Source organism: Anabrus simplex, chromosome 1, assembly GCF_040414725.1.
Source record: "Anabrus simplex isolate iqAnaSimp1 chromosome 1, ASM4041472v1, whole genome shotgun sequence".
In the NCBI taxonomy this organism is placed as follows: Eukaryota; Metazoa; Arthropoda; class Insecta; order Orthoptera; family Tettigoniidae; genus Anabrus; species Anabrus simplex.
This window is the reverse complement of record NC_090265.1, coordinates 1123281792-1123297284: the sequence shown is the minus strand read 5'-3', so window position 1 is coordinate 1123297284 and position 15493 is coordinate 1123281792. Positions and strand designations below refer to the sequence as shown.

The 15493-nt window shown below is 41.5% G+C and overlaps 1 protein-coding gene across 1 annotated transcript in view; it reads right to left on the bottom strand.

Moving 5' to 3' along the window:
• Window positions 1–15493, bottom strand: part of LOC136858087 (uncharacterized) — an 880688-nt gene that overhangs the window by 509454 nt on the left and 355741 nt on the right. Inside the window, exon 2 of the mRNA XM_067137359.2 lies at window positions 7541–7714. Within this exon, the coding sequence (XP_066993460.2) occupies window positions 7541–7714 (174 nt within the window). The remainder of the gene's footprint in view (window positions 1–7540; window positions 7715–15493) is intronic.

The following is a 15493-nucleotide window of genomic DNA, read 5'->3' as shown; positions in this document are numbered from 1 at the left end:
TTGATATAGATATACTGAAGACTAGCTCTACTAACCGTCGTTGACAGGTTACTGAACTCGCAACCATGGGATTAGCACAAGAGTTTGTAAAAAACGCAATAGTCTATTATTTCTCGTAAGGTAAAAAGGCATGAAACATAACAGATAGGAAATCATATTTTGCACAGCTTTTAGACACAGCTAAAATTAATGGAGAAATTGTCATTTCCTGCTTTGGCCCACTGTATACTAATTAGAATAATGCACAGCCTAGAGCACAACCCGGCTATCCCTGTATAACAAAAACAACAACACTACTAAACTTTTACATTTAATTTTTACAATTTGCTTTACGTCGCACCGACAAGAAAGGGATAGGGGAGTGAAAGAAGCGGCTGTGGCGTTAATTAAGGTACAGCCTAGTGTGAAAATGGGAAACAACGGAGAACTGTTCAGGGCTGCCGACAGTGGGGTTTCAACCCAATATCTCCCGAATGCAAGCTAAGTGTCCCAAACCGCGCAGCCACTGGCTCGGTCTACTAAACAAAACAAACCAACTCCATGACACTACAGCCCAGAGGAGCCTTAACTACGAAGCGACCGATGCTCTGCACGAAGGCCTGCGGATTTCGAGGTGACTCGTCATCAGTCGGACGATTCCTCTTGGTCGATATTCTTGGCTTTCTAGATCAACTGTCAATTAGCACCTCAAACGATTTCACGTAGTCTGAGTGAACCTCGAACCAGCTCTCAAATCCAGCCAAAAATACCTGACCTGGTCGGAAATAGAATCCGAGACTTCTAGGTTAGAGGCATACTCAGTGATGTAGTTGGAACAAAATGTTTACAGGAACTCACCTCATTAATTCAGCAATTTCCAAATGGACTCGTATTAGGTGTCAAAATCAGCGGCCTTATGTTTCCGACAAGTTGTTTCATCAGCTGAACGTTTCCCCTTTCGTAGCCATGACTTGACATATGGTTGTGGGTTAAATATATGCACAAGGGGTCCAACGATGCTTATAAAAATAAGTCCGCTTGATCTTGCAACCAGCAGCCTATTTCTCTTTTCGGCGTAGATCTCATTGTACACCCATGACGTTTCAGCGCTATGTATAGATTATACGATATTCTTACTGAATATAAAATGTTACGTCATTCTAAAGCGGCAAAATATTTTCCGGAACGGCGTTCCGGCCCAACTAAACCACTGGGCATACTTACTAGCCCTAGACCGCGGGGCTGATATCATAGGGCATAATTATTGAAACCGATATTAAAAAGGCAGATGGTTTAGCGATTGAAAGCATTCCGAGTTTGGACCTATCAAAAAAGTTATAGTGAAAATGCACAAATTACGAATGGATTGTTGAAAATGACTCATTTTCACAGTTATAAGTTTATTAAACTGAAGAACTATTCGTTCAGAAGGAACAGAATATAAATATTAATTTAGAATTCGTGTTTATTTCAGTATCTTAGGTCGTGATTCGTCACGAAGCGAATATCTGAAAATTAAAGGTCAGTTTTTCCTTGAGGATGTTCTAGATTTGTAGCAGTACACAACAGTCTTACATTTTTTTAAACGTGATCTAGCGTCATGTTATTATTTTTAAGAATTAAATACAACATGTGTCTCCGCCTGAGGATAGCATAGCACACAATCTTTGAAATAGCTCACCTCAAATTTCCAAGTTCGTAGAAAAACGCCACTAGGACACTCACTGGGCAGTGCAGATCGCACTACTGAATGACATTACTGTAGGCTGTGACATCCTTCCTGCAAAGCGTGGGCATTGCAAAGGATCACAGTCACATCATTAGTCATCAGAGCTCGCATTCCAGACACAAGTTCAAATAGCATGACATTCGTCCGAGTCTGCCCCTAAGTGGTGTTCCTTGGTTAACTCTATAATAGCCCAACACCTTTAGAACTCGATTTGTGGGAGGAGAACAACTGGTGAAGTCAATATGAAATAGGAGATAACAACATGTATTATTATTATTATTATTATTATTATTAATATTATTGCTACAGACTCCCTAGCCACGTGCGTTATTAACACGAAAGGGCGTGGGTTCGATTTCACTACCGTACGATAAGAGATATCCTCCAGTCAACCAGAGGATGTTGATTCAGGAAAGAGAGCAAGTTATGAGCCTACTGTTCAATGTTTCGATGAACTTAACCAAATGTCTCTCTATAAAAGCAAAAACCCTGACTGACTCTCCAGCTCATTCGTTACTAATTCTCACACTCCCTATAGCTGAAATTTCACACGGGGGTTCTTTGTTAATGATATTAGAGTAATAGAATTATTAATAGGCCCTCGGGGGAACAATCCCAATGGCGGTTAGAGTGTGACAATCTGTTTGCTTGACTATTTAGAAATCGGTTCATATAATTTTGAACCATTTATACAATAGTTTAGATATTCCCCTTACCGAGCTCAATAGCTGCAATCGCTTAAGTGCGGCCAGTATCCAGTAATCGGGAGATAGTGGGTTCGAGCCCCACTGCCGGCAGCCCTGAAGATGGTTTTCCGTGGTTTCCCATTTTCACGCCAGGCAAATGCCGGGGCTGAACCTTAATTAAGGCCACGGCCGTTTCCTTCCAATTCCTAGGCCTTTCCCATCTCATCGTCGCCGTAAGACATATCTGTGTCGGTGCGACGTAAAACAAATAGCAAAAAAAAAAAAAAAAAGATATTCCCCTTTGGATGAATAACACTTTTTGAATTCAACTTCTATTCAACTTTCACCTGTTTTTTTATAAGTCTTATTCATGCTGCACTTGTCTTTCGAGACATACAGATATGAATTTCTATACTTTGTCATAACAGGTAACTCATGATTATGGAAAGTATAAACAGAATCTTGGGTTCTATTCTTAATCATTTATATTAAAATGAAAATTATTTTGTTAAAGGACTCTTTAGTCTAAAGAAGAAATGGGTATTAGAAATAAATAATTTAATGGTTAATAATCTAAGATTTAAAATATGTTTGCATTAATTCCTTCGCAGAAAAATTATTATGAATGTTTATCCACAAGATTACACAGTGACTATTATTGCTGATTCACGAGATTTTTTAGAAATCACACCAATTCTATTGCCAGAATACTTTCCGTTCAAGTTTGTATGAGAGATAGTCTGTCAAGACGAATGTTACCCGGTTAGGTAAGCAGGAGGCAGACTTTCTTTACCAGTTCCTCAGTTGAGGTCACGAGCGTGAGTGAACCCCATTCCAGTCCTCAGACCAATATTACAATTCTTCGAAGAGCCGAAAATCGAACCAGCGGTTTATGGTAACAGGCAGACAAATTACCCCTACAACACGGAACTGGTGAAATATAGTCTTCCAGAAACGCTATCAAGTATCCCGGAGTCTACTTTCATGCACACTGTGTCGTACACTTATGAATATATTTTGATCTTAGGAATAGGAGGTAATTACAGAATATAAATATTCTGAAACGTTTATTCTCTATAAATAATAATTGTATTGTTTTTACGTCCCACTAACTACTTTTGAAGTTTTTCGGAGACGCCGATTTGCCGGAAGTTTGTCCCTCAGGAGTTCTTTTACGGGCCAGTAAGTCTACCGGCACGAGGCTGATGTATTTGAGCACCTTCAAATACCACCGGACTGAGCCAGAATCAAACCTGCCAAGTTGGAGTCAGAAGGCCAGCGCCTCAATCGTCTGAGCCACTCTTTCTTCTCTATTTCTACAAACAACTTTGAACTTTTCTTCTGATGCGGAGGACGAATAATCAGGTGGCATAGACAAAACAACACGAAACAGTCTTGTTGTAAAGGTATGTCTCTACTCGTCCAAGATATTAGTCTTAATCACGTGCTACAAAGGGATTCACTCAGGCTCGTGAGTTCAACTAAGGAGCCGGTTAAGAACTGAAAGTACAGTAATATGAATAACAGCTGGCACAAACAGATGGAAACAATAACAGGCACGCACCTGAAATGTGGAGATGAAAGCTAAGAATGAACTCTATGTGTATGAATCGGGTTCGATGGTGGGACCACGTAAGACGAATGGAGGACAGGTGCCCTAGGAGAATAATAGACTCGACCATGGAGAGTAAGAGAAAGTAGAAAGAGACCGAAGTGACGATGGATAGATGCAGTTTTCAATTATTTGAAGGTGTGCGCAATTAACGTTACAGAACTAGTTGAAAATAGAGGACTGCAGAGGTGCTAAGTTTAATTCATGGATTCTTCCAGACTGAACGCTGAAAGATATAAGCCTATAATTAATATGTATCTATGTATGTATGTATGTATGTATGTATGTATGTATGTATGTATGTATGTATGGGGTCTTTCTTGTGATGCATTAATGTTCTTAACAGTCTTTTTTTGTTTTTGTTTTTTGGCTTGTTAATAGAAGGCCAGCGCTCTACCACCTGAGCTACCCAGCCCGGCAAGTCTTCTTGTTTAAGGTCGCGCCATGACATACAGGTTTTCGGGAACAGTTAGGACTAGGAAGAGAGCGGCCGTGTTATAGCCCCAGCATTTGCCTTGTATCAAAATGGGAAAACGTGGAACATGGCCTGCCGATGGTATGATTCGAATTCGCCTTTTTTAGAACGCGTACGTACAGCTGTGCAACCCGAACTACTGTAAACAGTCAAAACGCTCGGTCCAGTAAAACTGTTTCGTTTGACTTAATCTACGGCATTTTATTGCGTGTTCTTCGCCACATGAAAATTAAAAACTTAACATTAAACAAACCAAGAGCAATGTCTTGTGTACATATTCTCGTGTTTGTACACATGTATCGTTCGATAACTTGCAAAACATTATGCCGTGAGTCTCGTTGGATGTTTGGTTGCATACAGTATAAGCGCTTCCTACCGCAGCTTCCGATCTCCGTAAACGGTCAGCAGGAGGTTGCGAAACGCTGTACTTTTTACATGTAACTTCGTACTTTTGACTCTTTACCATCCTAAGCTGACAGATTCGTAGTGATCCTGGACCATCTTTTCGAACCCCACTGATAGGCAGCCCTGAAAATGGTTTTCCGTGGTTTCCCATTTTCACACCAGGCAAATGCTGGGGCTGTACCTTAATTAAGGCCACGGCCGCTTTCTTCCTATTCCTAGACCTTTCCTATTCCATCGTCGCCATAAGACCTATCTGTGTCGGTGCGACGTAAAGTAAAGAAAAAAAATGTGACTCCCCGAGGAACACGGCGTATGTGCCTTACGTTTTCATTACATGTAGGTGTACTAGGTTGCTAAATATCTATTTACCAGATTTTGTTTTCTTCTAACAGCGACGGTATTTAGGTATGTAAAGGTTAGTGATTGCCTTCTCAGGGTCTTCATTTGTTTTTGGGCTGATGAACTACATGTTAGGGCCCTTTAAACAACAAGGATCATCATCTTCATCTTTATTTGTTGAGTATATTTCATTCTCGGAGGGGTCGGAATTGTTCTCATTGTGTACTCCCTTTTCCAAGTTATTTTTTCTAAGAACACAGATGTCGATCAGTTATCAATCAGGAAACTTACAAGCCACGTGTGAATCGCACGACTTACGAATACGATCTATATCTTTAGGTTTAACTGTAGACCAATCATCAATCATCACTCGGTAAAATGCCAGTTCCAGTCACCAACTACAGGTGAGATTTCCAGCGAATCAACCAGGAAAACGAATATTGAAAGTAAAAGCTAATTAAACACGTAAGGTTTCGTAGTTGGAGCAGGGGGCCATCCATTCGCCGCGGTTCTATGGCTTCTCTTACCTGAAGATTGCGTGCTAGGGTTGACAAGATCCATAATCACTGCATCCTACATTTCCCCGCGAAACACCAAAGGTCAGTAGTAACATTTTGCTAATGAAAGACATACAGGGCAGGAAATGGGGTAAGGAAAAAGTGAACGAAGACAAGAAAATAGTGACTCATCAGAAAGAAAGGCAGATTATACATGTACCTGACTGCATGGCACTCTGTCTTCAGGGACCCGTGTTGGATTCTGGGTCGGGTCGAAGGATTTTAATGTGTCTGTCTGTTAGGTCATCAGCCCAGAGGCTGGTTGGATCCTCAAATAGCACCACCAAAGGCTATGCAGTTATAGGGAAAATGCAAAAACCAATGGCAGAGCCCAAATGAGGCGTACTAGGCAAGATGAGGAGTGAGGTAGTTTGCCATTGCTTTCCTCACTGGACCAGAAGGTGCCACTGCAGCACGACTGATCCTATGAGCAACACCTTTCATAACACTCAGACACTAGTTGTGCACCAAATGTCATTACTCAGCACCACCCATACCCAAGCAGCTTCCATATTGTCACAGCCATGGATGAGACTGGGACTTCGGTGGAAGCTACACTTTGCTCTGGCCTGTGCCAAGAGACGGATACAAAAATACTGCATCCATCAAAAAATGTCAACAGGCCAGGATTTTAATGATAAACGGTAATGTCCTGTGGCCACACAAAACACTGTTCTCCATCCCATTTCACAAAAACACAGTTTCCCATACACGACAGACGCCGCCCACTCTCATCGGAGGGTCTACTTTTCGAGGGTTGCACCAGGCTAGCAATAGGACACGAAATTAATAATCTATTCTAGGCCCTATATGAATTTTCAATATGGGTAATCTGTTTTTCATTAAATATTTAAACCGAGCTCGATAGCTGCAGTCCTTTAAGTGCGGCCAGTATCCAGTATTCGGGAGATAGTAGGTTCGAACCCCACTGTCGGCAGCCCTGAAAATGGTTTTCCGTGGTTTCCCATTTTCACACCAGGCAAATGCTAGGGCTGTACCTTAATTAAGGCCACGGCCGTTTCTTCCCACTCCTAGCCCTTCCTTGTCCCATCGTCGCCATAAGACCTATCTGTGTCGGTGCGACGTAAAGCAACTAGCAAAAAAAAAAAAATTAAATATTTAAGTTGCATGGCTTAAACTTTTACCACTTTTGCGAGAGTCCTTTGCTCTGAAGGACCAGAATTTCTATGTTCCAGGTGAAGAATTAGTAAGAAGTCTGGTAAAATTCGTAAATGACTGGCTGTGTAGTACAGATCGACTGGGGAAAAAATTTGGAATACTGTAATTACATGGAAAAACATCCCATCCAAAAGCACGTGCAACACAGATCGACTGAGGAAAGTTATTTGAAATGTTTGTATGGATAGACGTTCACTCCAAAAGCATAAAGGGCCGATGACCTCGATGTTAGGCCCCTTTAAACAACAAGCAACAAGCAAAAGCATAAAGGTGTTAAAATACATACCCTATCCTCATAAGAGTGTGTGAAATTGCATTTGATTGGAACTCGAGTAGAAATGGGTGCTCCGGGACTATTGATCATATCAGCATATTTCTGGAGTGAGGGCGTGTAAAAAACCTGAATGAAGACTAACACCATAGTAAGCGCTAGGATTCAAACATTAAAAGATGGAGTTTCATGTCACAGAGCCGAAATCAAGAACACATTCATAACGGCCGCCAGAAGTTAAATGGTGGGACTTGTATCTTTGAATTCTACAGCACTAGGAGAAATTAAAGTAAATTAACTGGTCATACCGAGGCTGTGGCCGACGTGGATGACACTCTCTGTGTCCGAGTCACTGTCAGGCCAACCCACAGGGCCGCTGCGGTCAGACTCGCTCCGCAAGTCATCGGACGTTTCCTCGACGATCGTCTCCAGAAATAAGAACTGCTGCTGTTGCTGGCTCGCCAGAAGAATCGCTCCGCCATCTGTTGGAAGAAGAACACACCACTTAGATGCTATATAACATGGGCAATAACGAACTGCGGTACAATTAAAAAAAAATAAAAAAAAATAAAAAAAAAAACAGCCCACATCAATCTCCCGCGAGAGAGATGATATGAGATGTTTCAGTCGCATCGCTGCATATGAAATTTCGGAAGTCGCAGAGCAGTGGACTATGCTAATCATACAGTTCCTGACCGTCCCAGTGATAAGAGGGCTGGACCTTTTATAGTAGCTGCTGATGGAACTCTTCCGAATACAACCGTAAAAAACAGCAAAATAAACTAATTTCTAAAACATTTATTATTATTATTATTATTATTATTATTATTATTATTATTATTATTATTATTATTATTATTATTATTATTATTATTTACCGAGCAAAGTGGACGCGCGTGCTAACGCGCAACTGGTATGGAGCCAAGCTCCGCATTCGGGAGACACATGGATTCAAATCCCACTGTTGGCTGTCCCGTGAATGGTCTTCTTTGGTTTCACATTTTCACTTTCGGACAAATGCCGGGACAATCCATATTCACATGCCACATCCGATTCTTTCCATCTCCTTGCCTAGTTTAATCCACCATCATCATCTTCATTAGATCCTCAACTAAGTTTGACGTCAAGAAGGGCACCCGGCCGTATAAATGCCATATAAATTTATCTCCTCTCATCCCCGACCCTGTGTGAAGAAATGGGATTATTATTATTATTATTATTATTATTATTATTATTATTATTATTATTATTATTATGTCTTCATCGTAGGAGTAGTTGAACATTCCTTTCAGAACAACGAATATCCATGTTATAATTCCTGTCATAGCTTGTGAAAGCGAATTTTCCAATAAGCAATATCATGGTGGCGTGAATATTGCTTCGCGAATGCAACTATTTGGGCAATGAGGTAACATTGTATTATTTTACTGCGTTGAGTATGAGGAGAAGGGGAGCGGAGACCTGAAAAAAATCCACATTTAAAATGAACACTGAATACCGTGCTTCGGGAACCATAGAGTGTCGGGAAGTGAATAAATAAATAAATAAATAAATGAATGAATAAATAAATAAATAAATAAATAAACTAAACACTAATGGTAATATTATTAACATTAATCCTGTTTGACTTGGACGAGCGCGCGGCCCGGTCTCTCTCTCTCTCTCTCTCTCTCTCTCTCTATATATATATATATATATATATATATACATATAGACTACCTGAAAAATAAGTGATTACTACGGGTTACCCAGAAAGTTCCTGGTTTAGGTACAACAGAGCAAGACAAATTCTGTACATTAAAAACATCTTTTTTCCCCCCCACTTATCCTCCTACAAAAAGCCTTCATTAAAATCTTCCACGAAGGACGTAGTTATTATGCTGGTAGAACATAAAATTGTTTCTGTTCCCTAGTCCTAGCTTCTTATATTGAAATATTGAATTTTTGGATGTTATTTTAGTATTGTTGTAGTACATATGCGAATTCATCGTGTGGTTCAGTGAGAGTAATCTCTGCCAATGAAATTCTAAACCCTACGAAAATATTCCACTCTCCACGCATTTCGCGAGTAATTTTACATCTAGACAATGTTTTCCTCCTTTTATTAAAAATATAACCACACACTGAAAACATAATTTTCTCTAAATCATACTTGAAAATATAAATTTTAATTCTGAGCTCCCAATGACCGGGATCGAACATAACTGATGCATTGTAATATCGGTACAACAAGTAATTCTAAAAGGAATACGCTAGGGAAAGTTTAATTTTATCATACTCAATTCCAACCGCCCACCTACCTTTTTCCTTCTCTAAGGCGACAGCGCGCCGGTCTCTCACCGTTGGGTTCCGTGGTTCGAATCCCGGTCACTCCATGAGAGATTTGTGCTGGACAATGCGGAGGTGGGACAGGTTTATCTCCGGGTACTCCGGTTTTCCCTGTCATCATTCATTCGAGCAACACACTTCAATATCATTTCATTTAATCTGTCAGTCATTAACCTTTGCCTCAGAAGAGTGCGACAGGCTTCGGCAGCCGCTAGATGCGGGCTTCATTCTTCCATCCCTGACCCGATGGAATGACTGGAAACAGGCTGTGGATTTTCATTCAAGCTTGGCGGTTAAGATGCTTACTCCGTTAGAACGCCAGATCGCGCCAGCCTCTGCATGCAACTCTACTCTGACTAGTCTCGGCACCTGTCGGACATTCCATGAACTTCGTCTTGACTTGCATAGCAGGCGCTACCTTTCGGGACGAACTGTAACTTCATCTATCGCAATCCCCGATCTTGCGATTACATTTTCGATCTAAGAAATGTGCTGATGTATGAGAACACAGTCCTCCGTCTAACTTAGGAAAAATAAAAAATAAATCGTGGACACAGTTACTGTGCTCACACATTCTCCAAGTTCAGTTTTCACAGGGAGCATATGTATTAGGATGTTCCGCAAGGCATAACTACAGTGAAGACCGGCAATAAATGATAATTGGGAGTAAAACTTCTCAGGATGACAGGTGCTGACTCGATGAACGCTACTTGGCAAACTGGTTACGCGGCATGAGTCGTGCAGCTGTGAGCTTGCATTCTGGAGAAGGTAAGTTCGAACCCCACTGTCGGTAGTCCTGAAAGAAGTTTACTGTGGTTTCCAAATTTAACTCCAGGTGAATGCTGTGGTTGTGTCTTAATTAAGACGACGACCAATATCTTCCCAGTTTCGGTAATTCCCCATCCCATCGTAGCAATATAAGTAGACATTACAATTGAAAACAAAAAAAAAAAATAAAGTTACTGAAATAAAGACAACCGGTCAACCGATGTGTGACCGACTTCTCGTACCCAACAGTTAACGTGCAAGAGACAGGAATATTATTAACATAGCGGTGTTCGATGTTTATGAAAAAACAACAGGATAATCAGTCGATCCCGATATTATGAAAGAAGTTCGTATCGATCAAAGAATGATGGGAACAACTAATGAATGCGATAGGCCCACAAACGCGGGAAGTTCAAACAATACATAGGTATTAAAACCCTAACACCACAAAATCAGAAAAGAACTGTTGATCAAGGAGGTCGAATATGAAATATCATTAGCACATCCGAGAATAATAATAATAATAATAATAATAATAATAATAATAATAATGTTATTGGCTTCACGTCCTACTAACTACATTTACGGTGTTCGGAGACGCCGAGGTGCCAGAATTTAGTCCCTCAGGAGTTCTTTTACGTATCAGCAAATCTGGTAAGTTCGAACCCCACTGTCGGTAGTTCTGAAGGAAATTTACGGTGGTTTCCAAATTTAACTCCAGGTGAATGCTGGGGCTCTGAAGGCTGACGTACTTGCAAAGCAAAGTCATCTCCATACAGGCAATGAAAGCCCTTGGAGGGGTGGAAGGTAAAGGCTACCACAATCCGTAACCTCGGCACTTGATGGGGTAAAGTGGTCAGCTCTACGCCCGGCCGCCTTTGCCCCTAGGAATTAACCTGGTACTCATTTTTGATGCAGGCTGAGTGAACCTCAGGGCCATGTGCACCTCCGGAAGTGGAAATCTCGTTTCTTAAATTTTACGACTTCCTGACGGGGATTCGAACCTACGTCCTTCCAGGCGAACCGAGCACGCCTTTACCATCTCGGCCAGGCAGCCCCGTGACGTATCTGAGCAACCTCAAATACCACCGGACTGAGCCAGGATCGAACCTGCCAAGTTGGAGTCTGAAGGCCAGCGCCTCAACCGTCTGAGCCACACAGCCCGGCACATATGGGATTCAATGCGATGGCGGGTTGATGAATGTATTAATGCTAACAGAGGGCATTTTGAACACTTCATGTAAGAAAGAGTTTCATGTGGTATGCTGGTATGTTCTGTCCCTTTGAGTTTCCCATGATTGGTGTCCTATGTACAGTAGAGTTGTAGAAAATGAGTTCTAACATAGGAAGAAAGCTTTTTCGGACCCATGTCCATATAACATATTTTCTTCTTCTACGGTGAGGAAAATGTCCTGAGAGTTTGGCCATGCCTCCACTTTTTACCCCAGACTTCTCTTCCATTGTCCTTGATTCCGGCCTTGCACCTGATTTCAGTGCTTCGCAGACGATCAGTCTGGGAAATTCTTAGCAAACTTGTTTCCATTCTTCTATGGCAGACACTGTTCGCCTCCGTAGCGTAACGGTTAGTGTTATTAGCTGCCGTCCTCGGGGGGTCCGCGTTCGATTCCCGGTACGGTACTGCAGGAAATTGAAGAATGGCAGGAGGGCTGGTATGTGGTCGAAATGGTACATACAGCTCACCTCCAATGAGAGTGTGCCTGAAAAGAGCTGCACCACCTCGGGATGAGGACACGAGTTTACTTACTTACTATGGCAGACACTCGATTTAAAAAAAAAAATAGCTATATGTTTAACGTCACACAAATACAGCGAACGTTCCCGGCGACGGAGGGATGGGAATGGACTAATATTGAAAAGGTAGCGGCCGTGGCCTTAATCACGGTACAGTCCCAGTATTTGCCTGGTGTGAAAATGGGAAACCACGAAAAAAATCATCTTCAGGAGTGTCGACGGTGGACACTTAATTTGTTTACAGTAAGTGTTCGTTTGTTTGTTTTTTGTTTGTTTGTTTGTTTGTTTGTTTGTTTGTTTGTTTGAGACCAAGTTCGAGCACCAAAATGCAAATTATACTGCACAAAGAATTTCCATGAGCCGTATGCAAGTTGTGTTTGTGAACTGCGAAGAAAATATTTGAACGCTACCACGCGGAGATATTTTGTGAAAGAAGATCAATATCTTTAAGAGAATTAAGCTCTTTACATTCTGTGTATGCACACTTTGCGACATTCTATGATTAAAATTATAAAACTTCCAGTGTATTCAGGTTTGATCCTTGCTTTACTTTGGCAATAGATTTGTTTTTGATGTTGATGTAGTCGATGCTACGGGGTAAGTCTTTGTCGAATTCTTTGTAATTCTCGATGACTTGGTTTGCAACTTGTAGATCGTCAGTAGTTAAAGAACCAGCTGATTCATAAATGTTCCTAATTCTCCTTAACAAGATCTTTGTAAAGAGTTTATATACTGGGCGATAATTGTTTATGACTTCTATGGAATCTTTCCTGTGGAGAAGGTTTATGTCAGATATGTTCCACTCTTCTTGTAGTACCTTGCCAGTTTGTAAGATTTCATTAAATATCTTAGTCAGTGGGATAACAAGCTAATATTTAATGGCCGTCAGAATTTCACCCGGTATGCCATCTTCGCCCGGAAACTTGTTATTCTCAGGATCTTTCAGCGATGCTGTAACTTCAAATTTCACTATTGGTGGTAGTTGCTCTTCGAATGCTCATTTTCTGGAACTAACACCATCAACGTATAAGGAATTAATTAACATAATAAAGCAACGTAAATTCACGACGGTATGCTGTAGTTCCCACTCAAAAGAAGCTTATGGCTCCTCTGTGAGAAAATTAATGTCGAAATAACACAGTTAGGAAGAGTAAGTTAAAGTCACACACACACCCAGTTATCCTATACATGATTTTCGCGGTTACGTTATTTGAACTCCAGACGAACGATGGGATAAGTAAATAACAAACGTCCTTGAATTTGCCTTCTTAATCCTTCCCCAGTTAATTACAATAAACTACATTCCCACAGGTTAACAGACTTCAAAATACTAAGTGTACGAGTTACTATCCACGATGTACTAAACTACTTACACGAAAATATAACATCTTGTGCAGTTAACAATGTAAGATTCCTGAGGGTTTTCCAAGATTTTAATTCGTTTTTTAGACGGTTTGAAATATTTAATTCTCGATTTAACAATCCAGTGGACATATTGTTGAGAGATACGGCTTATATCCATCTTTTGTTTCCATCAATAATGCGTGACTAACGTCACATGTTGCAGTCATATCTGACCTCCTTACTAACAATTCAGTAATTATCCGTCTCTGAGTCCAGTCCCAAGGGTCACCGAGGTTAAGCAGCACTTGGTCCAGCTGGTAAGTCCATCAGCTTCTTCCTAAAACCGTAAAACATTTAATGAGTTTGTCTCGATAACATCGGATGAACCCATCTCATTTGTTAGCACACATGTTTGTGAAGCTCTATCTCCCCGAAGAGTCGGCCGCGTGGTGTAGGGGTAGCGTACTTGCCTCTTATCCGGAGGCCCCGGGTTCGATTCCCGGCCAGGTCAGGGATTTTTACCTGGACCTGAGGGCTGGTTCGATGTCCACTCAGCCTACGTGATTAGAATTGAAGAGCTATCTGACGGCCCCGGTCTAGAAAGCCAAGAATAACGGCCAAGGGGATTCGTCGTGCTGACCACACGACACCTCGTAATCTGCAGCCCTTCGGGATGAGCAGCGGTCGCTTGGTAGGCCAAGGCCCTTCAAGGGCTGTAGTGCCATGAGGTTATCTCCCCGAAGTAGTTTATTGTCCCAGTCATGTCATAAACAGTTCTCATGCAGCTCGATTTGCTACTTTGATATGCTGACCTCTTCATCTCTACGTAACTATTACAGCCTACAACCACTCTTGGCCGCCCTTTGCTACTCTTACCTTCTCTCTGTGTCTCTGTCTGTTGGTCATCAGCCCAGAGACTGGTTGGATCCTCAAATAACATCACCAAAGGGTATGAGTTACGGGGAACCACAACAACCGATGGCGCTGCCACAATGAGGCATTCTAGGCAAGATGGAATGAGGTAGTTTGCCATTGCTTTCCTCAGTGGACCAGACAGTGCTATTGCAACACAACTGATCCTATGAACAACACCTTTCCTAATACTCAGACGCACTGGTTGTTTGTGCTCTGAATGTGATTACTCAGCACTACCCATACCCCAGCAGCTTCCATACTGTCACAGCCAGTGGTGAGATTGGAACTTCGGTGGAAGCTACATTTTGCTCTTGCCTGTGCAAGAGACAGATACAAAAGTACTGCATCCAACAAGAAATGGCGGTAGGCAGTGCCCTCCGAAAGAAGTGAAATAAGTCCTGGTTGTCTTTAGATATACCGTATTCCATCAACCTTTCTTTTGAGGCGGTAAATCGTCACCATTTCACCAGCGTGATTCAGTATAACTTCATTCGTCACCGACTATCCTATTAACCTCAACTTTATTCTACAGTATTCCAAGGCTTCAATTTAGAGAATTGTCGTTTCGGGATAAATGGGTCAGAGGGTAAAAACACTGGCCTTCAGAGCCAAGTTCGATCCCGGCTCAGTTCGGTGGTATTTGAAAGTATTAAAATACGCCAGCCTCGTGTCCCGGCACGTAAACGAACTCCTGCGGGACAAATTTCCGTTATCTCTAAACCATCTCATATCATGTAGAATTACACAGCGACCTTCAAGAAAACAATTCACATGAAGGCGAACAACAATTAACTTTGTGTCAATATAAATACGTTCAAGTTTAATAAACATTTTATATTTTTTTCGAAATTTCTCCCACGTTGAACATTATCGTATCAAACCATGGAATATCTACATTTTGTACCACGGACATTGAAGTTAAATTGTCCCCCCTTTTTAAAGAAAGAGGACATGTTAAGGAAATATACACCGAGCTCGATAGCTGCAGTCGCTTAAGTGCGGCCAGTATCCTGTATTCGGGAGATAGTGGGTTCGAACCTCCACTATTGGCAGCTCTGAAGATGGTTTTCCGTGGTTTTCCATTTTCACACCAGGCAAATGCTGGGGCTGTACCTCAATTAAGGCCACGGCCACTTCCTTCCCACTCTTAGCTC